The 27,368-nt window shown below is 44.0% G+C and overlaps 2 protein-coding genes across 7 annotated transcripts; both read right to left on the bottom strand.

Moving 5' to 3' along the window:
- Positions 1–8,663: 8,663 nt before the first annotated feature.
- LOC130378465 (G2/M phase-specific E3 ubiquitin-protein ligase-like) lies at positions 8,664–10,811 on the bottom strand. Its single transcript, XM_056585209.1, has 5 exons — positions 10,708–10,811; positions 10,418–10,596; positions 10,023–10,195; positions 9,584–9,801; positions 8,664–8,914 (listed from the first exon to the last, which is right to left on the bottom strand). The coding sequence occupies exons 2-5, from the start codon at positions 10,559–10,561 to the stop codon at positions 8,664–8,666; spliced, it is 786 nt and encodes a 261-aa protein (XP_056441184.1). The 5' UTR covers positions 10,562–10,596; positions 10,708–10,811.
- Positions 10,812–11,960: 1,149 nt separating this feature from the next.
- Positions 11,961–27,284, bottom strand: LOC130378468 (histone-lysine N-methyltransferase PRDM9-like). 6 transcript variants are annotated; one of them, XM_056585216.1, is made up of 12 exons: positions 26,702–27,282; positions 26,245–26,304; positions 25,803–25,920; positions 25,477–25,593; positions 17,427–17,506; positions 17,079–17,205; positions 16,796–16,909; positions 16,234–16,364; positions 14,108–14,251; positions 13,947–14,011; positions 13,560–13,750; positions 11,961–13,194 (listed from the first exon to the last, which is right to left on the bottom strand). In XM_056585216.1, the coding sequence occupies exons 2-12, from the start codon at positions 26,263–26,265 to the stop codon at positions 12,503–12,505; spliced, it is 1,800 nt and encodes a 599-aa protein (XP_056441191.1). In that variant the 5' UTR covers positions 26,266–26,304; positions 26,702–27,282; the 3' UTR covers positions 11,961–12,502. The 6 variants fall into 6 exon arrangements, with proteins under 6 accessions (XP_056441191.1, XP_056441190.1, XP_056441192.1 ...); XM_056585215.1 differs by lacking the exon at positions 26,702–27,282 and adding an exon at positions 26,558–26,695; XM_056585217.1 differs by lacking the exon at positions 26,702–27,282 and adding an exon at positions 26,463–26,548.
- Positions 27,285–27,368: the final 84 nt, after the last annotated feature.

Here is a 27,368-nt window from a genome sequence, read left to right as displayed (position 1 = left end):
ATATCTCAACACTGGCCTGGGAACGCCTCGGGATCCCCCCGTCAGAGCTGGTCAATGTGGCCCGGGAAAGGGAAGTCTGGGGCCCCCTGCTTGAGCTGCTCCCCCCGCGACCCGACCCCGGATAAGCGGATGAGGATGAGGATGAGGATGAGGATGAGGTTTCAAAGGACGCATACGCTTCAACCTGTTGCTCCAGCCCTACAGGAAATGACTCAGCAAGTGCTCCATCTCGTTGCACCTGCACCCAGCGGCTCGCTTGCAAGATTTTGGCCTGAAGTTCTTCCCAGACCTACACCCTAGCCATCCAACATGCATATCTGAGAATCAGGCCTCTCTTTAATAATGACAAAAAGTTATGAGAGAAATCCACATTAACTTTTGTCTCATAAGCGGCGTGGTGCCGGCTCCTTTTGACCTTTTGACCCCAGACTTCTGGGGGAATAGCTGAATCAATTCATTGGTCAATCAGAAGCATGTAAATATCTTCCCGGTGGCGTAAGAAGGCGATCAAGGTGTCCTTCAACATCTACGCTTCCAGGCGATTGCAACGGTGCCACACATAAGCATATTCAAACATGTTTAATGGTAGTAATTAGCTGTCGAAATTGGAGGCCTTAATCAATAATGAGCAGCTATTGATTTGCTTCCCGATAGAAATTTGTGACAAATGACATGTTATTTAGCATCTACACGTTGAGCTGAGTCCAATGACACCAAGCATGACACTCTAGCAAATGGTAACATGTATTTTACATGGTACACCTAGGTCTAGGACATGATCTCGTGTAGCAAGAGGGCGAGCTTGATCTCATTGGACTCAGCTTAACGTGTCGATGCTAAATAACATGTAATTTGCCAAAAATCTCCATCGGGAAGCAAATCTGTAGCTGGTTATTATTGATAAAGGCCTCCAAAATCGACAGCTAATTACAGGGCTGCCAAGCCTCACGCTTTGAGTGTGACAGTCACGCAATTTGACCCATTCTCACACCACACGCCACACTTGCCATTTCTCACGCTTATTTCCCCATTCATTACTCTATTTTTTTTTTCTCATGATAATAAGCTTTGGTCCTCGCGGCTTCGAGTGGTTATGTAGTCGCACGGTGCGATGTATACGTTTGACAGTTTGTAAACAATCTCCCGCGACCTGCGCGTGTGAGCGTCTTGGTGGAGCGTCTTGGTGGAGCGTCTTTGTATATAGTGCCAAATTTGACTTCTGGACTGCATTCTGCAACATTTTCAAGAAGGGTAAGTAGGCCTACATCAATCGCCTTCTTTCAAATATACATTATACACAGAGATGTTTACTGGTTGTTTTCATATTTCATAACAGCATTATGTATAAAAACGTAAGGTAATACATTACTGAACTCTTCGTGTTAGTTAGCTAGCATAACTAGGTAGCAGCATAGTTTGATTTCTCAAAATCAGCTCACCAATAAAATCAGTCTTGGTTTCAAAATGATCACAATCACTTGTGTAATGTTAAATGGCTTCATATAGACATTAAACAATCCTAAGAGTAATAATGTGACATAAACGGAGCAAGGGCTGATGTCAATTTAATGTTAGCGAAGTAGGTGTGAGACGCCTCTCCCTCCCCTTTGCTAATATTTTGTCTCCGCTGTCTGTTCATCCGAAGTCAAATCTATTCTTGAGATTCCCAAATGTAATATGATAATGTCACACGTTGAAAATTAAAGACAGGGAAAGCAGTTCGTCTGCCCTCTGCTTATGTAGTTCAGCAAATGTATTAGTTGGTTGTTAGTTAATGCAGAGCCGGCCCTAGGCATAGGCAGTATAGGCAAATGCTTGGGGCGCCGTCACCCGCGGGGGGCGCCGAAAACGGGGAGAAAAAAAATAAAAAAAAAATATATATATATATATATATATATATATATATATATATATATATATATATATATATATATACTACTTTTTTTTTTTCAGTGCCATTACTACTATTATTTCGAAATATTATTTAAGCCCACAGCAACATAAAGTCATAGCAAAGGCTATTAAATAATGGAGAAGCCTTTTTTCTGGGTGCCTGCCTGGCTCGTTGCTCTGTACCTACCCTCTGTGAGGGGGGCGGGGTCAAGAGTGTGCAGTTAAAGTGTATTAATGTTAATATTTCACACCTTAGCTTTCACATATCATTCATAGGCTATATATACATTCATTTCACTGCACTTTACTATTTTTTGCACTGTGGTTAGACTGAATTGCATTGCAATGACAATAAAGTTGAATGAATCTCATCACATTTTCATTAGTCTATATTAGTCTCATGTATAGCACACCAAGCATCTGTTTTTTTATTAAAATGTAACATGCAAATGTAACTTCTCTTCTCCCTTCAGATGCACTTTTAAAATATTTCAGTACCACCCCCAGTGACACAGCATCAGGTGCTGCTGTCCCGTCTACCTCTGCACAGCCCTAATTTTTTATTTTTTTTAGACTTCGTTTGGTTCTATCTCTGGTTAGAACCAAACTAGATAAACCATACTACATTTAATTGTATTTACTATAATTTGAATCTGAACTCTATCTATTATTTTGCTTATGAATGCCTTTAGTAAACATCATGCATTTCTTTGCAGTATTTTGTGCATACTTATTGTATGAGTGATTCATTGCTTGTTACTTGGTTTGTAATACGTTTTGTGTGTTTAATTTTCTATCTAAAATCAATGAGTCTCAAAGACAAAGCTTTGGAGCTTCTCTGAGTTTATGAACATTGGTAGTCGAATTTACTGTGCGATCCAACGGGGTAGGGGGCGCCAGCAAAAATCTTGCCTAGGGTGCCAAATTGGTCAGGGCCGGCCCTGAGTTAATGACACAAACATCATTCAAGTGTTCGTCCCGGGGGAAAGGCAACAGTTGTGACAGGTCGCTAGTACAGCTGTTATACAGTTATCCCATAGAAAGCCTTGTGTTATGCTTTTCCGTACACCCTCGAAAACAATTACTACGTTTTCTCATGCTGTGATAGACATGTTTAAGTGATCTAAGTTTTAGATTTATACCTTAGGACATTAGTCCTAAGGTATAAATCAATGTTAAAAAAGGCACATTTTTTTGGTCGGTGGCCGAACGCTTCTGACTCTAAAGTCTCACTCTTGTCATTTTCTGAAACTTGGCAGCCCTGTAATTACTACCCCGAAACATATTCAAATATGATCATGTGTGGCACTGTTGCAATCGCCTCGAAACGTAGATGTCAAAGGACACCTTGTTTGTCCCGTTACCTGGAGAGAGAGAGAGAGAGAGAGAGAGAGAGAGAGAGAGAGAGAGAGAGAGAGAGAGAGAGAGAGAGAGAGAGAGAGAGAGAGAGAAAGAGAGAGAGAAAGAGAGAGAGAGGGGGAGAGAGAGAGAGAGAGTGAGAGAGGAGGAGAGAGAGAGAGAGAGGGGGAGAGAGAGAGAGAGAGAGAGAGAGAGAGAGAGAGAGAGAGAGAGAGAGAGAGAGAGAGAGAGGGAGAGAGAGAGAGAGAGAGAGAGGGGGAGGGAGAGAGAGAGAGAGAGAGAGAGAGAGGGAGAGAGAGAGAGAGAGAGAGGGGGAGGGAGAGAGAGAGAGAGAGAGAGAGAGAGAGAGAGAGAGAGAGAGAGAGAGAGAGAGAGAGGGAGAGAGAGAGAGAGAGAGAGAGAGACAGAGAGACAGAGACAGAGAGAGAGAGAGAGAGAGAGAGAGAGAGAGAGACAGAGACAGAGACAGAGAGAGAGAGAGAGAGAGAGAGAGAGAGGGAGAGAGCGAGAGAGAGAGAGGGAGGGAGAGAGAGAGAGAGAGAGAGAGAGGGAGAGAGCGAGAGAGAGAGAGGGAGGGAGAGAGAGAGAGAGAGAGAGAGAGGGGGGGAGGGAGAGAGAGAGAGAGAGAGAGAGAGAGAGAGAGAGAGAGAGAGAGAGAGAGAGAGAGAGAGAGGGAGAGAGAGAGAGAGAGAGAGAGAGAGGGGGAGGGAGAGAGAGAGAGAGAGGGAGATGAGAGAGAGAGAGAGAGAGGGGGAGGGAGAGAGAGAGAGAGAGAGAGAGAGAGAGAGAGAGAGAGAGAGAGAGAGAGGAGAGAGAGAGGGAGAGAGAGAGATAGAGAGATAGAGACCGAGAGAGAGAGAGAGAGAGAGAGAGAGAGAGAGAGAGAGAGAGAGAGAGAGAGAGAGAGAGACAGAGACAGAGAGAGAGAGAGAGAGAGACAGAGACAGAGACAGAGAGAGAGAGAGAGAGAGAGAGAGAGAGACAGAGAGAGAGAGAGAGAGAGAGAGGGAGAGGGAGAGGGAGAGAGAGAGAGAGGGAGAGAGAGAGAGAGAGAGGGAGGGGGAGAGGGAGAGGGAGAGAGAGAGAGAGGGAGGGGGAGAGAGGTGGAAAGTGTTGGACTGGATCATATAAGAGGTGGATGACCCTTTTCCCACCCTGGTTTCATTTACAAGGTAAATTAACCATTCTGTGCTTGGAACTGCTCTGTGAGTGGTGTCATTTGTCTACTCAACTTGGTAGCGTGGAAACAGTGGTTTGTTACCAGTAGAGCTCTGGTCCAGACAGTGGTTTGTTACCAGTAGAGCTCCGGTCCAGACAGTGGTCTGTTACCAGTAGAGCTCTGGTACAGACAGTGGTCTGTTACCAGTAGAGCTCTGGTCCAGACAGTGGTTTGTTACCAGTAGAGCTCTGGTCCAGACAGTGGTTTGTTCCCAGTAGAGCTCCGGTCCAGACAGTGGTCTGTTACCAGTAGAGCTCCGGTACAGACAGTGGTCTGTTACCAGTAGAGCTCCGGTCCAGACAGTGGTTTGTTACCAGTAGAGCTCTGGTCCAGACAGTGGTCTGTTACCAGTAGAGCTCTGGTCCAGACAGTGGTTTGTTACCAGTAGAGCTCCGGTACAGACAGTGGTCTGTTACCAGTAGAGCTCTGGTCCAGACAGTGGTTTGTTACCAGTAGAGCTCTTGTCCAGACAATGGTTTGTTACCAGTAGAGCTCTGGTCCAGACAGTGGTCTGTTACCAGTAGAGCTCTGGTACAGACAGTGGTTTGTTACCAGTAGAGCTCTGGTCCAGACAATGGTTTGTTACCAGTAGAGCTCTGGTCCAGACAGTGGTCTGTTACCAGTAGAGCTCCGGTCCAGACAGTGGTTTGTTACCAGTAGAGCTCCGGTCCAGACAGTGGTTTGTTACCAGTAGAGCTCTGGTCCAGACAGTGGTCTGTTTACCTGTCCTTGACCTGACCTGCAAACCTGAACAAATGTCCTCATTCCCCCCAGTTGGGACACTTTGCTCTGTTAAGCTGCTTTCACTCCGCCGCGCGGCAACTCGCTATGGAAAGCCAAGAAGACCACAATCCGGCCCTAGAATGGCGCGGTAAAAGTGCAAAACCGTACGGAATCCGTACGGAAACTGTACGGATTCCGTGCGGTCTGGCAAGAATTCCGTACGGAATCCATACGGTTTTGAATGACTAATAGCCGCGGCTATTAGTCATTCACTCCGGCTATTAGTTATTCACTCCGGCTATTAGTCATTCACTCCGGCTATTAGTTATTCACTCCGGCTATTAGTCATTCACTCCGGCTATTAGTTATTCACTCCGGCTATTAGGTATGCAGAACGAGCCCCTCCCTCTTCTTTGCTTGACCACTAAGTTTGAAGGCTGTCTAACCAATCAGTGAAGAGAAATACCAGACTAAAGCAACGCATTGTCGAGACAAAAGCTGCAGTGCTTCCATGTTTCGCCGTAACATAAAGCTGTGTTGTCTTTACTAGTTTCACTACAATGTAATGACCACTAGCTAGTGGAAAATACATTTGTGTCTAGTACAGTGATATATTTGTATATGTTAGGCTATATATTGAGATGGCAGTGTGCATTGAGTCGGCCATTGAGTAGGCCATAACATTACAATATTTCATGGATGCAAGCAAGCCAAGACAATCAATCTATATCTATAGCCTACATGCCAACACACACACACACACACACACACACACACACACACACACACACACACACACACACACACACACACACACACACACACACACACACACACACACACACACACACACACACACACACAAAACCACACACGCACACACTTTAAAGACTGGTAAAGCAATAGGAGCCTGCATTGGCTAAAGTTGTTGGGATGCACGTTATTTTATAACAGGCAGGGGCAAAGTTGTGCATTACAATGCAAACACGACAATAATTGGCACCGTTCTTGCGCACTCAGAAGAACATGAACTGAATAAATGCCAGGTATATAGCATATCGGAGACGGGCACACAATCAGTGCATTTGCAAATGAGAGCCTGCAGTATGACCGATCTTGTGACATTATTTAACCAGCTAATACGATCAGACAGATACATCATTGATCACATATAAGCCCACAACAAGCCCAACATCACCACGGCAGGTGCACTCTCTCGCACATTCACACAATCACTCCAACTCCAAGGCAAGGCTGTTTCACTAAGACCACAAACAACCACAATTAACCAGTCTACATATCCACAACAATGCGCAACAATCAGTTCATTGCGTATCTTCTGTTTGGCGCACATGGCTAATTTGCATAGGCTACTTGCACAGGACTGTTGGCTCCGCTTGTCAAAAAAATAGAACGTATTTGTGAATAAATGCTTTGAATTCTGAATACTGGACTTGGTGAGCTTAAATAGGCTATTAAGTGACCTTTAGTGAGATGGCCTAAAACGGAATACAAATGAATTATTCTAGGACATAGTCTTTCAGGATCAATTCAGAGGTTCAACTGTTCGGGATTCATTTTGCTTAGCCAGTGAAAGTGACCAGCTGTAGATTCCGCACTGTTAAAAATACCTCACTACAAGTAGGCTATAAGTCCTCCAAATAATTCAGCAGAATTGCATTACTGCCACAAGCATAGGCAGCAGTAGTCATTATGCGCTAAAATGGTCCCTGCCAGTGTTTTTCTATTCTGATGTTTGTGGATGAATCTTTCAGCTACAGCTTTGTTACATTTCCTTGCGATGGTTTGCTGGTTTAATACAGCAATACATCAAATGATGTAAGATGATGTGTCCGTTGCGTGGCTGTCATGTGAGAGCTGTATACGCATTTTAAAAACACCTGTAATCAGCGTGACTATGACTTTCCGAGCGGATCATGGGGGGCTCTTCAATCATTTATTTTTCAGGATTTTCTCCCGTCATCCTCCAGTTTATCGCAAACATCTGGAGATAAGTCGGTTTAATTAAATACTCAAGTGAAATACAAGTGTACCTCCAAATTGCACTTATTGTACAGCACTTCGGTAAGGGCATTTACAATCCATCACTAAAGTTTTGATAGAGTATTCTGATTCAGCGGATTTAAAATGTACTTGTATAATCTTCACAAATCTTGCAGCAATGCAATGTTAATATATCATCATGGGAAATGAGTATTCTGATTCAGCGCATTTACTATTTATTTGTATAATCTTCACAACTCACAGCAATTAAATGTTAATTTATCATCATGGGAAATAGCATATAAACAAGCTTCATAAAAATTCATTTCTAAGCAGTAGGCCTACTACATATTTCTCAACGTAAACATCATGACCATAAGCTATCCCAAAGTTTTCACACCTTTCACACAGTAGGGCAGCATTAGTCATACATGATTAACAACACATCAAAGAAACTTTATTGAGGGATAACAGTGAAAAAAACATCTGCGTCTTGGGTAAAGCTGGGCTCTGCTTAATGTGAGGAGCAGGGCCCGATTGGAAGGAAGCCCATTCAGGACGAAGTTGACCCGGAGAAGGCAGCTGCAGGCAGATGAAGATGGGGGGGCTCTACTTCTTATTACCACAACAGGAACAGAACGCAGCCAAGCCAATGAATTCAGCCAAGTCACTGAGAAGTCTGTCTGTAACATTTGGAAGATACAGTTAAACCATGTAGGACTTTTGTAATTCCCCATTGTACTTTACAGAGATAGAGCACTTTGTTGCAGTCAGACATTTGTTTTTGTTTACCTTTAACATAGTGAGGCTGGAACACAATAGTTTGACCTGGCTTGGTGGAAAGCCCACTCACCACGTCAAGGTGCAGGTCATGAGTGGGAAAAAAGGTGTGTGTGTGTGTGTGTGTGTGTGTGTGTGTGTGTGTGTGTGTGTGTGTGTGTGTGTGTGTGTGTGTGTGTGTGTGTGTGTGTGTGTGGGGCACTCCAAGCGTCCTTCCCTGTGTGTGTGTGTGTGTGTGTGTGTGTGGGGGCACTCCAAGCGTCCTTCCCTGTGTGTGTGTGTGTGGGGGCACTTCAAGCGTCCTTCCCTGTGTGCGTGTGTGTGTGGGGCACTCCAAGCGTCCTTCCCTGTGTGTGTGTGGGGGCACTCCAAGCGTCCTTCCCTGTGTGTGTGTGGGGCACTCCAAGCGTCCTTCCCTGTGTGTGTGTGGGGGCACTCCAAGCGTCCTTCCCTGTGTGTGTGTGTGTGTGTGTGTGTGTGTGTGTGTGTGTGTGTGTGTGTGTGTGTGTGGGGGCACTCCAAGCGTCCTTCCCTGTGTGTGTGTGGGGCACTCCAAGCGTCCTTCCCTGTGTGTGTGTGGGGCACTCCAAGCGTCCTTCCCTGTGTGTGTGTGGGGCACTCCAAGCGTCCTTCCCTGTGTGTGTGGGGGCACTCCAAGCGTCCTTCCATGGGGTTGGGCACCAAATTAGGCCACGCCAAAGGTACTCCCACAGGAGGTTATTCCTTCCTCCATGGCCTCCTTAAATCGATTGTACTCCGGATACACCGGTAGCCTGAGGACCAGGGAACAGGTATTGGCCGTGGGGAAAAGGGCCGGTCCATCTTCCTCATGGAGGAATTCAAGCTGGGGTCCGATGGGAAAACCCACAGCAGGAATCCTTTTGAGGCCCGTGGCAAACGCCAGAACCGCCCCCAGGGTGAGACTCGTATCTCCATCTGTTAGTACATAAGAGATAACTTGTAAGAACGACCGCATGTGAACATTAACAGGAATTTTACACTGCCTGACATGTGCCAATCTTTCGTCGTCCTTAGTTAAGATAAGATATACTTTATTAATCTCAGCAGAGAAATGTAGGTTATGTTTTATGTTGGTTTATGTTGCATTTCTCAGATCACAATAGAAATGTTCAAAAGTCCTTGTTTAGTGTGCACTAATAAATCAATGTGTCATTCTTTCGAAAAAAATATAAAATGTGTTATGCTGGTTCTGTCACAATCGGTTCAATATAATTCCCTATGCAGTGCTGTATTTACAGGTATGCCTAGGTTCACAAATCAAATAGTAAATATTTTTCATGTGTGCATTTGTTCATTCATGCAGAGCTGTAAACAGTCTTGTATTTTTCCTTTGTGTTTTGTGACCGATTATTGTTTGTGAAGACTTAACTTCTACAGGATGCCCCTTTTATATCCATTCATGATAATATCACCTGTTACCAGTTACTAATGTTGAAACAGTTGAACATTGTTGTTTTTTGAGCATTCTACAGCTTTCCTCTTTGGTGGTCCCCTGTTTTGAATTGTGCATCAAATTCAGAATAAGCATATATTAACAAAGAACAATTAGATAGATAAGGGTTGTAGATAGAAACACTTCCTTACCCTCCACCTCGATCAGCCAGTCCCTCCAATATATAAGGGTCCTGGCCTCCTTCCTCCTCCGATTGGAGCCCGGCTCAGACAGGTAGGACGTCATGAATGTGGACTCCAACCGGGAGGCCAGCAGCGGCTCAGGTGTGTCCATGAAGACCCCCTTGAGCTCCTCATGGTGGATCCTCAAAAGAGCTAGAATCCCGAAGGTCTCCAACCCTTCTTTGAATCTGTAAAATCAATGAGATAATAGATCATAGAAAATATAAGGTCTGTTGATCTGAAGCCTGTTCCAGCCTACTCCATTGTACATAATGTGAAGATAAAAATCAATTAGACAAGGAATCCTTTCAATTAATATAAATTCAGATTATTTTGGAACCCATGATAACTTTTCACTCCAACACAAAGGTCTCAGTCCATTAAATAGTCAATTCCAAGCTCCACTTACTGATTGAGAGCAGTCAAAATACGGCCCTCTGTGAGGAAGTTGAGGGCTGCCCCCAGCAGCTCATCCCTATGCGGGAGGCTCCGCACAAAGGAGAAGGAGCCCATGAGGGAGAGCTCGTCTGTGGCCTCCTCCATAGCCTCCCTGGCACCTTCCACATGTGTGGCATCTGCAATCTAATATCATACATTAGGAACAATAATCATTATTTGGGATTTCTAAGCACTTTCATGGCACAAATTATCTTCTAACAGTAAAGAATGCATTGACATATGTGTATGACATAAATCATACATTGAAATTCAACATCAGTACACTATAGAGCACACCACACAGTATCTTGACACAAAAACGCTTCTCCAAAAAGTGGTTTCAATTAACATTAACCATTTACTTGCCTTTTGGAGCTTGGTCCTCAAATTGTAATCTGTCACCTCTTCCAAAGTGGCAGGAAGAGGGGACAGCTTACAAACCTGTCTGTAGAGGCGCTGTGATAGGAATCTCGGAGAGACCTGCCCCTGCACCAGGCAGAGGGCAATCATCTTCCCCACCAGCCTGTACTGTCCTTTCTGCAATGCTGTGATAAGGGGAAAAGCACAAGGTTATTAAAGGTTGTTGCTCATTTTAAATGCATGTTAAAAACTCTAAATTGCAACGCCCAATACCATAAATTAAATTCAAAGCTTACCAACACTGTTCAGGGCCAGGGTTGTGTTGCCCTCAGGACCTTCAGATATAAAGAAGTTCTGTATTTGGTCGATGAGGAGGGTACAGAACTCTCTGGTCGCTCCCCCCTCAATAAATGATTGAAGAGCCCCCCGTGATCCGCTCGGAAAGTCATAGTCACGCTGCGTATACGGCTCTCCCAGGACAGCCCCGCAACGGAATATATATATAATAGTGAAATGCCATATTGAGAACATTTAGATCGGGGGACACGCAACAATCGAGGGATGTGTACACCCCCGAATATTGACGGCTATTTCGCACACTGCCATCACAATTATAGCCTAACATAACACTGTACTAGACACAAATGTATTTTCCACTAGCTAGTGGTGGTCATTACATTGTAGTGAAACTAGTTAAGACAACACAGCTTTATGTTACGGCGAAACATGGAGGCACTGCAGCTCTAGTCTCGACAATGCGTTACTTTAGTCTGGTATTTCTCTTCAATGATTGGTTAGACAGCCTTCAAACTTAGTGGTCAAGCAAAGAAGAGGGAGGGGCTCGTTCTGCATACCTAATAGCCAGAGTGAATAACTAATAGCCGGAGTGAATAACTAATAGCCGGAGTGAATGACTAATAGCCGCGGCTATTAGTCATTCAAAACCGTACGGAATCCGTACGGAATTCTTGCCAAACCGCACGGAATCTGTACGGTTACCGTGCGGGTTTGCACTTTTACCGCACCATTCTATGGCCGGATTGTGGCCTTCTTGGCTTTCCATGGGCTACCTCCAGGTACCCCCTCCATGCCAGGGCGCCCTGAATTTATGTTTATTAACAGCTCCTCCACCGGGGTCAAGACAATTTGAGGGCCAGATCCAGTCTGCCGACTGTCGGCCTTTTCACGATTGGCTTAAAAAAATGGCTTATTTAAATTTAAACCAATACGATGGTGGGAAAAGCTTACCAGTTTGTATGTTTTTTTTATACTTATAATTTTTCGCAATTCTGGACCCCCCCCCCCCCCAAAAAACAAAACTCTCCGGTTCTACACAATTCACGTGAATGACCAAAAAGACCAAGAAAACGGCGATTGTCGCAGAAAAGCGACAAGTTTGCAGCTTTGTATATTGAAGTGAATATTTCACGGAGGGTCGGCGCCTTAGCGCCCTCTATTGACCCACCGCCACTGGTTGATATATCTATCATTTGTTCACTGTATTAGCCTACCGAATCACAGGCCTCTTCAACGGTTTGAATCAGACATCCTTTTTTTCTCACTTCCATTGAAGGACGGTGAATAGTAATTATTAATGGAAGATTGAAACATAATTATCAATAATTAATTCAAAATGTCACTGAATCCGGGGAAGGGGAACATCTTCGTGGTGCTGTGGTTCCCTCTGGTGGTCAGTAACGGGACCTCAGCTCATCCTTTGAATTCTACGTTATACATAACAGCATATCAAATATAATTCACCAACATGTCGGACTGCTTCTATTCTATCCAGACAAAACCAGACTTCTCAACACTGCATATCTGATTTTATTTGAATTTCTACAGGATGAATACATAAATACATACAAAAGTAATAAATATAACAATGACGTCAGATCTACGATACCTTACTCTGAAGGTTTTTACCCAAAAAATGTTCAGAAGAAAAATAGTTCACTCATACAGACATGAATATAAATAAATACATAAAGTTGATAAGATAAACAATTAACCGTTCATGTGCCCTTTTACCATATAACAGCAAGAACCATTCGATTTGAATAACACATGTCTGGGAACCATTTAGTTTCTTCACATGGTTGTTTGGATGGAGACTCCTCTGTGAAGTTGTTGGTGTCTCTTGAGATCACTAGATCTACTAAATGTTTTCCCACACTGTTGACAGTGGTATGGTTTCTCTCCCGTGTGGATACGCTGGTGTACCGTCAGATTACCAGATCTACTAAATGTTTTCCCACACTGTTGACAGTGGTATGGGTTCTCTCCCGTGTGGATGCTCTGGTGTCTCTTCAGATGATAAGATTTACTAAATGTTTTCCCACACTGTTTACAGTGGTATGGTTTCTCTCCCGTGTGGATGATCTGGTGTCTCTTGAGTTCACCAGATGTACTATATGTTTTCCCACACTGTTGACAGTGGTATGATTTCTCTCCCATGTGGATGCGCTGGTGAACCTTCAGACTATGAGAGCGACTAAAGGTTTTACTGCACTTCTCACAACTGTGGCGTCCGGCTCCTTCTGCTGGAATCTGGCTTGTGCTTTGGACGGTTCCCCGGGAGGCTCCGATTGGTTCTTGATAGGAGGCTGCGACGTATGGGAGGAGACTAGGCTCCACCTTGATTTCTCCACTCCTCAGCAGTCGGCCGTACAGGTCGCCATGGCTCCTCTTCATGTGTTTGTGGAGGAAGATCTGAGACGTGTAGGAGTACGGACACTCGGGACAGGGGAAAGCCTGTGCTGGTGTCAGCTGGGATCTCCCTCCTAGGAGAAAGAGAGTCATATGTATTTTATTTTTGAGAGTGCTGCTGATGGCTGGTTTAAGCAGCCTCACCTGGCCAGAGTCAGGTGCTTTAGGCTTTGGGGCTTAGATAGTTAGATAGTTTTTTGAAACCTCCATGGTACTGTACATTTTGCATTTACACATTTTTCCAAGTAAGAATATTTTTTGTTTATTATATTTAAATTTATGTTAAAACTTTACCATTTCCTGTATAATTTCTTGACTGCTTTGTTAATGTACCGTAGATGTTTATTGTCCAAACTCTTTTGAATTAAAATGAGAGATGTGGTCATGAAGTGCCGCATAGAAACCAAACCCTGACAGAAAGACAGACTTGAAGGCAGACCTTTAGTAGAGCTCTTGTTGTTCCACAGTCTATCAAATCCGATTCCCAGATGTCTGGCGTATTCGTCCCCATACCAGACCAAGAGCTCTGCTCCTGAAGTCACGAGGCCACAGGAGCGATACAGAATCCCTCCTTTGTGCTGAAACGCTATTAGGTTCTGTTCCTCTTCATTACGAGCACAATTGACGTACCTAACACACAGACAGGTACGTCAACACACCTTTACAGTGTATCTTCTGCATATGTCATAGCAACACAGAAAATATTGTGGATCTAATCAGATAACAGACACGGAGAAATATAAATGTTATCAATCAAGGAATGCAAGTAAGAAAATTGTGAACATTATTCATGCAGTAGATGGTATAAAAGTGAATAGGGTCCTACCTCATCCAGTTAGAAAGTGTCTCTCTCTTTGCATCAATGTAATCATTGTGTCTGCTATTGTAGATCTGGAGAAATGTGTTAATCAGACTCTATGCCATCCAATAAACACACAAGCACACACACAAGACTAGATCAAAATAAATGAATACAAACACACTGACCTCCCAGGAGTATCCACTCTCCAGGGCTCCCTCTTCATCGGTCCTGTGTCCTTCGTAGGGTCCAAAGTGTGTTCCAATGGGAAGGCCACCGTCTCCACAGTAAAACACCCCTAGACCGGCCCCAGGGATCCCAGAATCTCTGATCTACCCCACATGAGACAGAGATGGAGAGAGGAGGAGAGTCGTAGAGTGAGAGGAATACATAGAGGGAGGGAGGGAGGGAGGAGGGAGGAGAGATAGAATACAAGAGAGGTAGAGGAGAGCGAGATGGAGACACATGGAGAAGAGAGATGTAGAGAGAATGAGGCAGGGAGAGACAAAGAGAGGTGAGAGGAATGGAGAGAGGAAGAGAGGTGGTGAGATGGAGGGGGGGAGAGGAAGATAAGATATGATAAGTCAGGGCTCCAGAGTGCGCCTAATTTGGGCGCACATGCGCCTAGAATTCGGGGTAGTGCGACTGAAAATGTATCTGGTATAATTATTATTATTTTATTTTTTTACAGAGCAGTCTATTCATAATATTGTAATAACCACGGAAGAGGCAGTGAATTAAGTATTGATTAGACAGCGATTTATTAGATACCTAATAAACCGTTGGAACACGCAAGACCGGTAACAATAGCAATGCCGGTAAACAAACCCGCGAAGCCCAATCCAGGGGCCTGTACTACGAAGCTCGCTTAGAGGGTTAGCGAGGTATGTTGAGCTGAAAGCCTGGGTTAGCTGGACCATGAAAGTCGATCTCTTTAAGCGTCGCTGTATCACCATGGTGACTTACGCTCGCAACCAAACCTGGTCGGGAGCAGCTTTTCAGCGAAAATCGGAGATCGGCTACTTATATCGGCGTGCGCAGCTTCCTAGCCCCTCCTCCGATAATGGCGTCACCATTTGTGGGTGTTCCCATGGACCACGGCGCACTTATCGTACAGGCGTCTCTCCAGAGACAGAGGGTTTTTCGGGACAGAACCGATCCCTTGGCATTGTCTGACGATATTCTTTATGAGAGATACAGATTCTGCATTTATTTAATGGTCAAAATATTATTAATCAATGGCGTAAATATCGACGGTGCAACCGGTGCAGTTGCCCGGTTGCCCCCCCCCCCCCCCGTCAACAACTCAGCGCAAGGCAGGCACGGTCCAACCCCCCCCCCCCCCGTCAACAACTCAAAACTTGGGTGCACCATAAATACGTGCTGGTGCACCCAAATTAAAACTTTAGGCGCACCAGTGCACCCAAGGAAAAAGTCTGGAGCCCTGATAAGAAATGAATGGAGATGTGTAGTTGGGAAAAAAGTGAGAAAGAGAGAGATTTAGACAGGAAGAGGGAGGGAGGAAAGAGGGGGTGGGGACAGGGGGAGTTCAGACAGGGAGTCACAAAGAGAGGCAGATAGAGGGAAATGGGTAGCCTGGTTCTACCAGACTCTCGTACTTCACTTCATTTCATTTGTACAGAGAGTCTGGACCTAATCAATTGACAAACGTTAACTCACTTGAAGGCGGGTGTCTGTTGAAGTTTAAAATGATTGGATCTGCCCAGTGCCACTCTGGATCTGCCATAACCAATCGCTAACGTTTGGTTGTGACGTATGTCATGCGCCGGGAATCACGCGCAGGTTGTACACAAACCAAACACCTTGCGCGTCTGCACGAAAATGTCCGTCAACGACAGCTGCAGGTTTTGTTCGTCAAATTTAATTTATCAGGGAAAAATTGCACATTGTAAATCAACTACCGACCTACAACAACAACTCAAACTGGCGCACAACTTTATCGTCATTGTTCTCAGACACGCCCTGTTCGCTGATTGGGCGCCGCTGTGGCGGCCCCAGAAAACCAAATTACATACAGCAGGTCCAGACCTAGTACTGAAGGGAAATTCAAATTGAGCGGACGTACTTAGGCGAGCGGAGCCAGGCTAGGAAATGGGGGGAGAGAGGGAGAGATAGACGGAAAGCACGATTCAGGAAGAAGAACCATTGGGGGAGAGAGATATATCCATCTGCTTTGGCAATATCACTGTTAACATTACTGTGTTTACATTAGCTGGGCAATGTATTAAACAATGAATGTTATACTGTCTCATTGGACGGGGAGAACTTTGTTGTGTTAAAGTACGACATATACCTCAAACCCAGCGGGCAGCGTCTTCTTGGCTCTGTCTTTCTCTCCGACAGCAACGGGGCGATCAGCCATGAAGACGATAGGACCGTGGACCTGGCACTCTTCGAGGAAGAAAGTCCTACACTCATCACAGACTGGAGAGAGTTCATTTATTTATTACGTCCAAAAGAACTTCAGCTACAAATCTATATTAAATAGACAGAAACAGGAAGATTAAAAATTGGTGAGTGAGTGAGTGAGTGAGTGAGTGAGTGAGTGAGTGAGTGAGTGAGTGAGTGAGTGAGTGAGTGAGTGAGTGAGTGAGTGAGTGAGTGAGTGAGTGAGTGAGTGAGTGAGTGAGTGAGTGAGTGAGTGAGTGAGTGAGTGAGTGAGTGAGTGAGTGAGTGAGTGAGTGAGTGAGTGAGTGAGTGAGTGAGTGAGTGAGTGAGTGAGTGAGTGAGTGAGTGAGTGAGTGAGTGAGTGAGTGAGTGAGTGAGTGAGTGAGTGAGTGAGTGAGTGAGTGAGTGAGTGAGTGAGTGAGTGAGTGAGTGAGTGAGTGAGTGAGTGAGTGTGTGAGAGCTCTTACAGAAGTAGTCGTCATCCTTAGGTACTTCCGGTTCTTGGTAGTTAACTCTGAGAACTTTTCTCAGGTTCGTCTCTCTTGAATAAACACTTGAGTCCTTCACATGTTCATGGAGAACTGACACACACACACACACACACACACACACACACACACACACACACACACACACACACACACACACACACACACACACACACACACACACACACACACACACACAGTTAGACTATACGTGCACAACCAGGTGTTATTGCAGGGAAGCGGTGGTGGGATCAGAGCTAACCCAAGGAGACCTCCTCCTGGACTGCAGAGCCCCTCTCTACTCCTCCTCCGGGGGGGTCGATCTCTGGATGAGAAGGAGTGGGCCCTCCAGAGACCTCCTGGTCACTCCAGCCCTGCCCTGAGAGACTCTGACAGACAGAACCTCTAGTTAGGAGTACTCCCTGTTTTATTAATGTGGGTAGGACACACCTTACCTCCTAGCAACAATACGTCTAAGGTTATACATCGTGCTGGTGTCATTAATACCCTTAATCCATGAGTCTGCTGTCACACGGACATGAAGCAGGTCTCGTACCATAGAGGACAGGACATGGTAAGGCTGCTGAAGGTGATGTGTGCTGTTTTATACCTGTACAGAAACTGCATCTGACGTACTGGGCTGTTGTAGAGACCCCTGTCTGACTGTTGGTGGCTTCCACACTCGAGCACCTGCTGACATAACTGGCTTTAGGTTAGGATGTAACCTGCTAACTATTACCAACTGACTATATCAGGGATGCAAACACATGTATGACAAAAAAAGAGAGCTACCCGAAGTCGGAAAAAACATGACGGCATGATGTCCTATTATCATGAGAAGGCCTATGCTATATGTCTAGAAAGATAAAAAATATATTAGTCACTCAGTTAAAGTGCCTTTTTAAACTAAGTTAATTTATTTTCACACACACACAAACACACACCTCTGCATTAGATATGCGATCACAGGTACAGGTACTGGCAGTATAGGCCTGGCACTGTCCCTGATCTTATCTGCTGCTTAGGGGGTTTCTGGAAGAGGGTTTCGGAGAAGCTGTGCAACACTTTGTGTAGTTATTGTTGTTGTCACTTTCCTCCGATGAATGTCTGCCTTACAGTGTGCTTACAGGGCATGTACACCCCTGCTGGCATAATTCATTTCTTTAATGCAGTGTGTGCATTTAGCACATCATTTTTTCTCAATTTTTTTGAAAAAGTCAGACAGTGGAAAGTTATGCTTCACTGTATTCACCTCAGTCGTGGCTTCTAATTTTAGCCATGACCACTTCCAACTGCACTTGCACCCTGCGTCCTGCTGCACAATGGCCCTCATTTATCAAACGTAGAAATGAGCGCAAATCTGAACGCATGATTCACCTTACGATAGGACCCACGTGAGATTCACGAAACTTTCGTATCACACCAATCCCAGCGTACGAAGGATCTTGGTGTTGATAAATACGGCGGCTGAGATCGATCGTAATTAACGTAACACGCCCATATAAAAGCACGTCTTCAGAAGTCTCGCCCCTAACTTTAACGACATGGAGAAACGTCCAACGGTAAAAAAAATAATAGAGGAATTTTTCCGAGACCGAAATGGAGACGCTCGGGTCACTGGTGGATGCGAACCGTCTGGTTTTGTTTGTTAGCCTAAAAGCTGGCATCAAAGGCCAGCAAAAGAATGCTATATGGAAGGAAATAACTGTTGCAGTGAATAGTGTTTCCAATGTTCGTCGGGCTACGGAAAAAAGGTTTGTTCATTAAATTAATTAAATAATAAATTAAATGTAAAATTTCTGTTATCCAGCTTAAAACATTTCACATATATGCTATTGTTTGCATTGCGTTAAAGTTATTTAATTCCGAATAAGGTGAAGAAAAAATGGTCCGACATGAAGCTCAGCACCAAAAAACGTGTTGCGGCTGTGAAGCGGGCCAAGCAAGAAACGGGAGGAGGCCGGTGGAGTGCGACTGCAGCGTAACTCACCAAGATGACTCTGACCATGTAGTGCGCCCTGATGTAGACGATGCCCAACGTTGCTATTTTGGAAAATAAAAGAATCGTGCGTGCCCCCAGGCCATCGGGCTACCATGTTCAGGATTGACATTCTGGCATCGCAAATAATCTGAACATTAACTGAATGGTAGCTTTTGCGGTTGATGTACGCGTATTCATTAATAGATGGTTCCTACGCACATGGGTACAATCAACCGCACCAATCACATTTGGAAACTTAGCAATAGCATAAAAATCCCGTTTGATTCCAGTTTGCTGATCGTTATTATATGGGAATTTAATATAACGTTCGGAGAGGGACATTATAGCTGCCAAAACTGCTGGCATGGTTCGGCTAATAGTTGGCTGGGAAATAGCAGACCTGTCCCCGATCTCCCGCTGCAAGATCCCGGTGGCTAAAAACCCCAAGGTAGAGCAAACCCACTGGCACAGGTATTGCGTTTGATCGCCTAGTTTCTCGCCTTAACTGTGGCTCCAAAGCATTGCATAGCTCCATCAGGAGATGCCTTGGGAGACGAAAACGACTCAAGAGCCATTCATCGCTCTCCATAAAAAAATCGGCGCGGTCTCGAAAAACTTTCTCGTGTTAGACGTGCGTTGAGGTCCTCTAACAGAGCCAGATCTGCCATCGCTGAGACACGACCACCTATTTGGCAAAGCTCCTTTATTTTAATTATTTTCATAGCAATACTGTTTTTAATTAGGCCTGACTTGATTGTAATTGTTTGAACGGCTGGGCTAATTCCAATTTATTTAGTAATTATTACAGATGTTCAACATGGGCTACTTGTGCTGCACTATTCATCATTGAAATACCCGTATGTTGCGCCAAAAAAACTTGCGTACACGAGCTCAGACCTGACGTGAGATTTCATCGCAGCCTGCGCTCACGTTCAAATTGATAAATTCCAAGCTCAACGTTGAAATGAGCGTACGTCCATTTTACGCACGTTTTCTGTCGTACGCTCGTTTGATAAATGAGGGCCAATAAGTGCATCCTTCTCCGATATTTCCCACCACTATCCTCGGGCCGGGTCGGGCCGGGCCTTTGATCGAGCGTTTTAATTTTTATTTTTATCATTGGTTTATTGGCCTAATCTGAGGAAAAATCTATGCCATAAACAGAAATATTAAAGGCCTTTTTTACACAGGTCTTCTCAATGCCGTGGAACACTCCGTTCACTTTGGTAGCTAGTCCGGTGACTTGTTAACCCCAGTGTCTTCTGTTGCCAAGCGACGTCACCGTCTTTGCGGACAATTTATTATTGCTCTGCTGATCAACACTACGAATAATAATAATAATACATTTAATTTAGAGGCGCCTTTCAAGCCACCCAAGGTCACCTAACCTTACAGAGCATAAAGTCATCGTAAATCTTTTAAAAACAAGACATTGTGAAAAAATGATGAATGAATGCTGGTAACGAATAAATTGTAAAAAGGCGCACCATGTAAAGTTATTTTTTTAGTTTTGGCAAGTAGCCGTGTAATAAGCGGGATCATGTATAGAACATCGCCGGTCATTTTCGAAAATAAGCCCCTTCAGGGCGAAGCAAGACGCCTTCGCTGCGCGTCGGTCGGTGTACTGTTCGCCCTGTCGGGGCTTATTTTCCCGATAATGACCGGCGTTCTATACATTATCCCTTACATATATATTAAGCTGAGTAGGCCTAGTAACAAATGTGTACAAAGTTACATACGTGTTAAAATAAATGTTAGGGCTAGGGCTCATAATTACAGTTTTAATGTGTCGGGTCGGGCTCGGACAGAACGTGCACGGGCTCGGGGTCGGGCTTGAATTTCTGAGCCCGTTCTAAGCTCTACCGTGCGCATGCGCATCCAATATTTCGACGCGACGGCAAGGGCTGTGATTGGTCCCCTAACAAAATCATTTCCGGAATCACTTTTCTTTACTTCTAAGGCACGGGGGTCTCAGTCAGTCAGATTACGGAATATTGACACCTGTACGCATGCACCGATCGACGCCCCCCCCCCCCCCCCCCCCCCCAAAGAAAAACTCGGATCTGCACGAACCACACAGGTCCCCAAAATGTATGATAAAAAAGCGACTCGCGCCAAAAAGCGTGCCGTTTGCATGTCTGCTATACGAGTTAGGTTGTGACCTATTAACTACAACAAACAGACCATATGTAAGGATGTACTATATTAACTATGAATAACTGACTTAAAGGTAGTTTAGAAGCTATTAACAACCAAGGCAGTATAAAACCTATTACTACTAAGTAAGGAAGTATCCTACTCACTACTAACTGACTAAAAAGGTAGTATAAGCTACTAACAACCAATAAAGTATAAAACCTAACTTACATACTATATCTGACTAACTATAAGTAAGGATCTATGCTACTAACTCCTACTAACTGACTATAAAGTAGTATATAAACGACTCACTTCAACTAACTGACTAAAATGGGTAATATAACCTGCTAATTTACTATGAGGTACAACCTATTATTAAAAATGTTTATTACAGGTTTTCCTTTTTTCAGATGCAATAAAATCCCTTAACCTGTTAAGCCCTAGGCCTATTTCACAGGCCTCCTGCCCGAAATGACATGCCCATAATGAATAGAGTATGCCTCCACAACTACAAGGGCTATATAAATAAAGTTGGTTTCAAAAAGAAGGTAACACCTGTGAGGTGGCTTCAGAAGTGTCAGAATCAATATAGATCTTACTGTGTCAGAATAAATTCAGCTAGAACATAGTAAGAAATGTCAATTTTCAATTTTCGCCCAGAGAAAATACATTATTTAGAGTGAATACCACCTTGAAACTATGGGATAGTAGCCCAGAACCTTTAGGGAAACATGTAACAACATCTGATGAGTACCCTGTTCCAGGATAAATGCTAATAAAGTGAATAAAGTGATTTTAGAGAGGTTTTAGTACAGGTAGGTCCAGACGGACTAAATGGTGCCATTTGGGCACTTTTGGTCACCATCAGTGCCATTTGACCTTTCTAAGGTACCAGATTGTAAAACTAATTTTATTTCACTGACATATCACTGTAGGTATTCATTCCATCCAAATTCAACAGTTTTGACTTGTTTTGAAATTTCACCCAGACCTCTATACATTTTCCCAGTCAAAGAAAACCATACAATCGAAATGAAGTTTGACTCCAACTGGAGCAGATATATTTGAGAACAACATATAATAAAACCAAACTGTAAAAACAAAGGTAAAAACACAGCTAAAAACTACAATTTATAGGGATAAAGATATATATATATATATATATATATATATATATATATATATATATATATATATATATATATATATATATATATAAAAAAATAAACAGAGGTGGGGGGGCTGACGCTGGAGCAGGAGCAGTCGATGAAGGTGGCTCATAATCATCATCACTGTGGAACCCAAGAAGAAAGAAAAGAATGTAACTTCAAACAGACTAGTAACAATATGTTGGGGTAAACAAGACAAGTACTGGGGAAGTCATCTAACAATCCAGTTTGCACCAGTTTGAGTGTGTGCATTTACTAAATTCATTGCAGGATAATAAATCAAATCCAAGTTTATTTATCACTTGCACAGCAATGCTTGGTTTGCTAGGTCCTCTCAACAATGCAAAAAGGAATAAAGAGAAGAAAGGATAGAGATAGTATCAACTAAACTATGTACAATATATTGATAATGATAATTGATGCAAATAATATCATAAATATAAATATAAGGCAAAGAGTACCGGTAGTGAGTGTGTGGAATGAGTAGAGTGAGTAGGGTGATCGATAGATAGATAATATCTAATAAGGTGATAGATCGTCAATTTGACACCAAATCAATAAGTAATCGATAACAGAGATTACATACCTTTCAGGTGATGGAATCAATATTCTGAATCACTCTTGTCCGTGTCCAGTTCAGGCAACAGCAAGTCACTGACGTCAGACGACGACTCAAGAGGGACTACGGTAGCCCCACTGTCGCAAGTAATGATAGCGAATGCCTTCGCAAAAGTATAGGTCTTTCTCCTGCCTGCCATTATTTATTTAAAAATAATAACAAACAAGGCAAGAAAATACAAAATAACTAGCTAACTACCAGCTAACTAGAAATGCAAACGATGTAACAAGCGTGTAGTAGGAGCGTATGTCTCTATCTAGCCGGAGCTTCTGGCGCGAATTATGCTGACCTTCCGGTCAAACCCTGGAAGGTATCTTGGGTATCCATTGGTCAATTTGGATGATTGACCCCTCTATCGAACCGTTAGAGCCAATAGAGTCGAGGGACAGTCAAATCGAGGGACCCAAATTCATGTAAAAAAACACTATTCGCCAATCAAAAGTATCACATTGTATAACGTTTTTTATTTGTTTATTTATTTTGCTCTTCTTTGGCTGCTAGTTCAGTGAGTTTTCGTCGTAGAGTGATGCCCGTTATATCATTGGAATCTGTGAAGCCTCAGCTTTCATATGACATATAGTTTGTTCGGGTGGCATGAAGTAGCGAAATCGGCGGCGGCCAGTATGAGCGCATGCACGTTTTGCGTGTTTTGCTATGGGCTCATTTAGTTGCTTGGTGTTAGAATTGTATTTTGTTTAGGTAAAAATGGTTATCATGGGCTTTTAGCCGAGCTTCTTCCCGTTACGTGGGTATCAGGGTATCTGCAGGTTTCAGCAAGTCAAATTTAAGACTTTTTAAGACCTTTTTAATACCACCTTGAATGAAATTTAAGACCTTAAACCCGGGATGGTGGGAGGGATCCCGCTGTATTACAACCCAAGCATAGCATGTGTGTCACTCAATGAGACTCATTCAAGTTTACTTTCTGTCTGTTTATTGAACATAAAGTGATACTCCAGGGCTCCAGACTAACTTTTTCCTTGGGTGCACTGGTGCGCCTACATTTTTAATTTGGGTATTTATGGTGCACCCAAGTTGTGAGTTGTTGAGAGGGGGGGGGGGGGACAGCGTCTGGGCCCCCGGGCAGTCGATATTTACGCCACTGATAATATTTTCACCATTAAATAAATGCCTTCAGTAAGACCTGGGGGGTATACCATGAACCTCGTTGAACATACCCAGGCTTTCTTGGGAAAACCTGGCTCGACAGAGCCGCAACTCGCAATCACAGTTAAATGGTACCACGACGCTCACTTTAGATTAAATTAGTTGAACCAGGTTTTCCGCTTTAGGTTCAATGCGCGTTCACATAGAAGGGGCGTTTCTCGCGTCATTTGACTCACCCTTATGCAAAATAAATCGCGCAAGAGCGGTGTATTTCATCCAAGGCGAGCAATGTATTATTATGAACTCCTACGAGGAATTCAAAGTTCAAATCACAGCCAAGGGGAACACGATTTCCCATAATATGGCTAGGGTGGCGTGCTGGCAAAAATAGCCGACCGTGTTAATTCGTCCGTGAAAAGATTCTGCATATTGTCTAAAAAATATTATGCATCATCATCTCTTTTACCCCCATATATGTGGGGCCCCATGAATTGCGAGCCCAAGTACCGGGAATGCACTTGATCTCTGACCCAATATCGGACGTGCACGCAAAGTTGCTTGCTTTTAGTGGCGTGGTTCAACGTCTCAAACGTCAAAACAAAATCAGCCTTGTTGACGCTGCAGATTAGCTCGTTTTGGATGAAAGGCGCTAGTCCGAAGCGAGTTATATACGCCGTTTTGTCCCTTCCAGCAGTAAAGGTGCTCGCGATTTGAGAGTCAGGGAACATCAAACCGAAGAGATCTCCTATCCCCTCATTCGAGTTGTAGGACTGGTGCTTGACCACTGTGTTTAGAATCCACAACACCTCCGCTTTCAGTGTTGGTGTCGCACCAAATGCTACCCTCAGGTCAGTGCTAGCAGCGCGGACCGTCTGCGGCGGTGGTGCCGGGGCAGAGATGCAAAACGTAGAAATGGCTGGGGTCTGTGTGTGGCTCCTGGCAGAGGTTTTATGTTTTTGGCTCTGCATATGACTGACGACAGCCTTAATCCCCATGGTGCCGAGCTTGAATGTAGGCTACTTTTGCATGGAATGCATCTGGCCTGTTCTGGGTTGGCAACGGACGCTAGCCAACCTCGGAAACGGACGTCTTCCAGCCAACTGACGTTGAACTTGCATTTACCCATTGTTGCAGACTAGCTAGCAAGCGCGCAGACATCCGTTTATATATGCAGCTAGCAAGAAAGTAGCCTCTCTACATCTCCTTCCCGAAAAGTCCCGCGAGAAAAATAAAAAATTAAATAGCCCTGCCCCGACAAATTTAAGACCTCCGAGTTATAAATTTAAGACCAGCATATGACATTTTTGACAAATTTAAGACTTTTTAAGGCCTTAAATTTAGAAAAATGAATTTAAGACTTTTTAAGACTTTTAAGACCTCCGCGGACACCCTGGGGTATGCACCATGGACATGTTGGAGCATGGTGGTGCTGTTTACAGCTGTTAACAGCACACGTTGGCGCAGCTGCCCCCGCCCCCGGGGGCGCTCGGGTTTAAGAGGTTAAAATCAATAAAACCCCTTTTTGTTGCTATATCTTTGGTCAAATGACTAAGCAAAGCGGGCTAATGTTTCTTCAGGGCTTTGAAAGGGATAATGTTCACTGCACATTACCCCTTCCAGAAATGTCTTGTAAATGTCTTTGTACCGGTCAATCCAGAGGTCCAGAGCTGCTCCTCCTCATAGTCCGTCTCTTCAGGTGAGCAGACTCTCACCTGGCCGGGCTTCTCTCTCCTCATGAAGGCTGGAGCCACAAAGGACAGGCCTGACACACACACACACACACACACACACACACACACACACACACACACACACACACACACACACACACACACACACACACACACACACACACACACACACACACACACACACACACACAAGAAGCAGTGATGTGTACAGCAGCACAACCTGTGTCTGTATGTATAGCAATGTACGCGGTAAAATAGTATTTAAGTATGAGTGGTTTACCAAGAGACGCCAGAACCAAATGGTTTTCCTTGATCTGCATGAATCTTTTTTTCTCTGCCATACAGAGGCGGTTCCATTTTGTTGTGGAAAAGTAGGCCCTGATATCCGCAAAGTCCTCCTTCACCACAAACACACAACATAATGTCCAATACTGTTGATCTAACCTTACCACTTTGTAGATAAACAACCTTAACTACAACCGTAACACATTCTAGGTAATCCTGAATATATCAAAGTCAACAGTTGCTATAGAGCAGCCAATTAACTGTTGTAAATCCCACATATTTCTCATAAATAAAGTAATATCGTTCTCCTAAATTGCCATTCTCTCCATGGAGGGTCCCTTTCATGAACACATTGGTCTCATCTGATCGTATTTAATGGTGTTTAACTCACCAATGTTGCATGAACAGATGTTTAAAGTATTGATATGGTGTCTCACCTCCTCCACTGAGTTACTCATCTGACTGGTAGGCCTACAGCTTGAGTCCAGATCAATCGTCTAACAATGAAACATAATTAGAACATCTGGGGAAAATGTCGACGGCTAACATCCCTTTGCTAAGTTAATAAGAGTTAAGGCTACTTAACGTTGGTTAGTGAATTGGCGCTGACTAGTCAACACGATGATTGGAGGGATTCTGACCATAAATCACTTACGTCGTCCACTTATGCTTCGTTATGTTAGCCATTAAATGATATAATAACCAAACAAGTTTCAAATATAATACATTTCAGAGCATAATATGCCTTACCACATGAACTTGAATGGCACAAAAATGGAGATCCGAGATTCTATTGTTCAGTTGATTCGGCCCCAAACTGAGAAGAAGCGGGAAAACTTGGGCGAAGTCCCGCCCCTTCTGCCGTGTTCCAATACCCGTACTGTTCGTACTTACTAGCCAACATTTGAGTACGCAGTACGTTCCAATTCAGATCCGGCGAAAAGAAGTATACTTCAAGGACCCGGATGCCGTCCTCAAAACGGGCTAATCGTGAAGTGTGGATCGAAGGACACTCCCAGGCCCCCAGGATAGGCGCATACTTCCGCAATCCACCAGTGCTCAGAGGCCAAGCCTGGTATTGCAGCTGTTTAAGCTGGCTGTGGACGGGGGTCCGTCATTTCATGTGGCCCAGAAGTAGATATCGCAGTCCACTCCAATACAAGTGGGGAACAGGATTGTGTCTCCGCAAAAAATGTCTGGATATCAATCAAAGGCTCATAATTATATTTCTACCCTGTTCTAAAAAAAATTACGTTTTTTCTTTTCAAAACGCCTCCTCAAGCGTTTTATTAGCAGTTTATGTTGGGTGGGCAGCTGAAAGGAGTCGTACTGAAACAAACGGCTCCTTGCTATGGACCTATTTTGAAGTGCACGGCTCCATTAACTTCCGAATTAAATTAAATCCCGAATTAACTTCCATTAACTCCATTAACTTCCATTAACTCCATTAACTTCCAAAGTCTGAGATTTGTCCTTTTACTTAACATGAATGGCGTTGAACACGGATATATAACACACATATCATTGAAATAACGACGCTGAAGTTGGCATCCGATTCGCA

The sequence above is a fragment of the Gadus chalcogrammus genome, unplaced genomic scaffold, assembly GCF_026213295.1.
Source record: "Gadus chalcogrammus isolate NIFS_2021 unplaced genomic scaffold, NIFS_Gcha_1.0 GACHA079, whole genome shotgun sequence".
NCBI classification, from domain to species: Eukaryota; Metazoa; Chordata; class Actinopteri; order Gadiformes; family Gadidae; genus Gadus; species Gadus chalcogrammus.
Note: the sequence above shows the minus strand (reverse complement) of the source record. Positions and strands in the feature narration are given on the sequence as shown.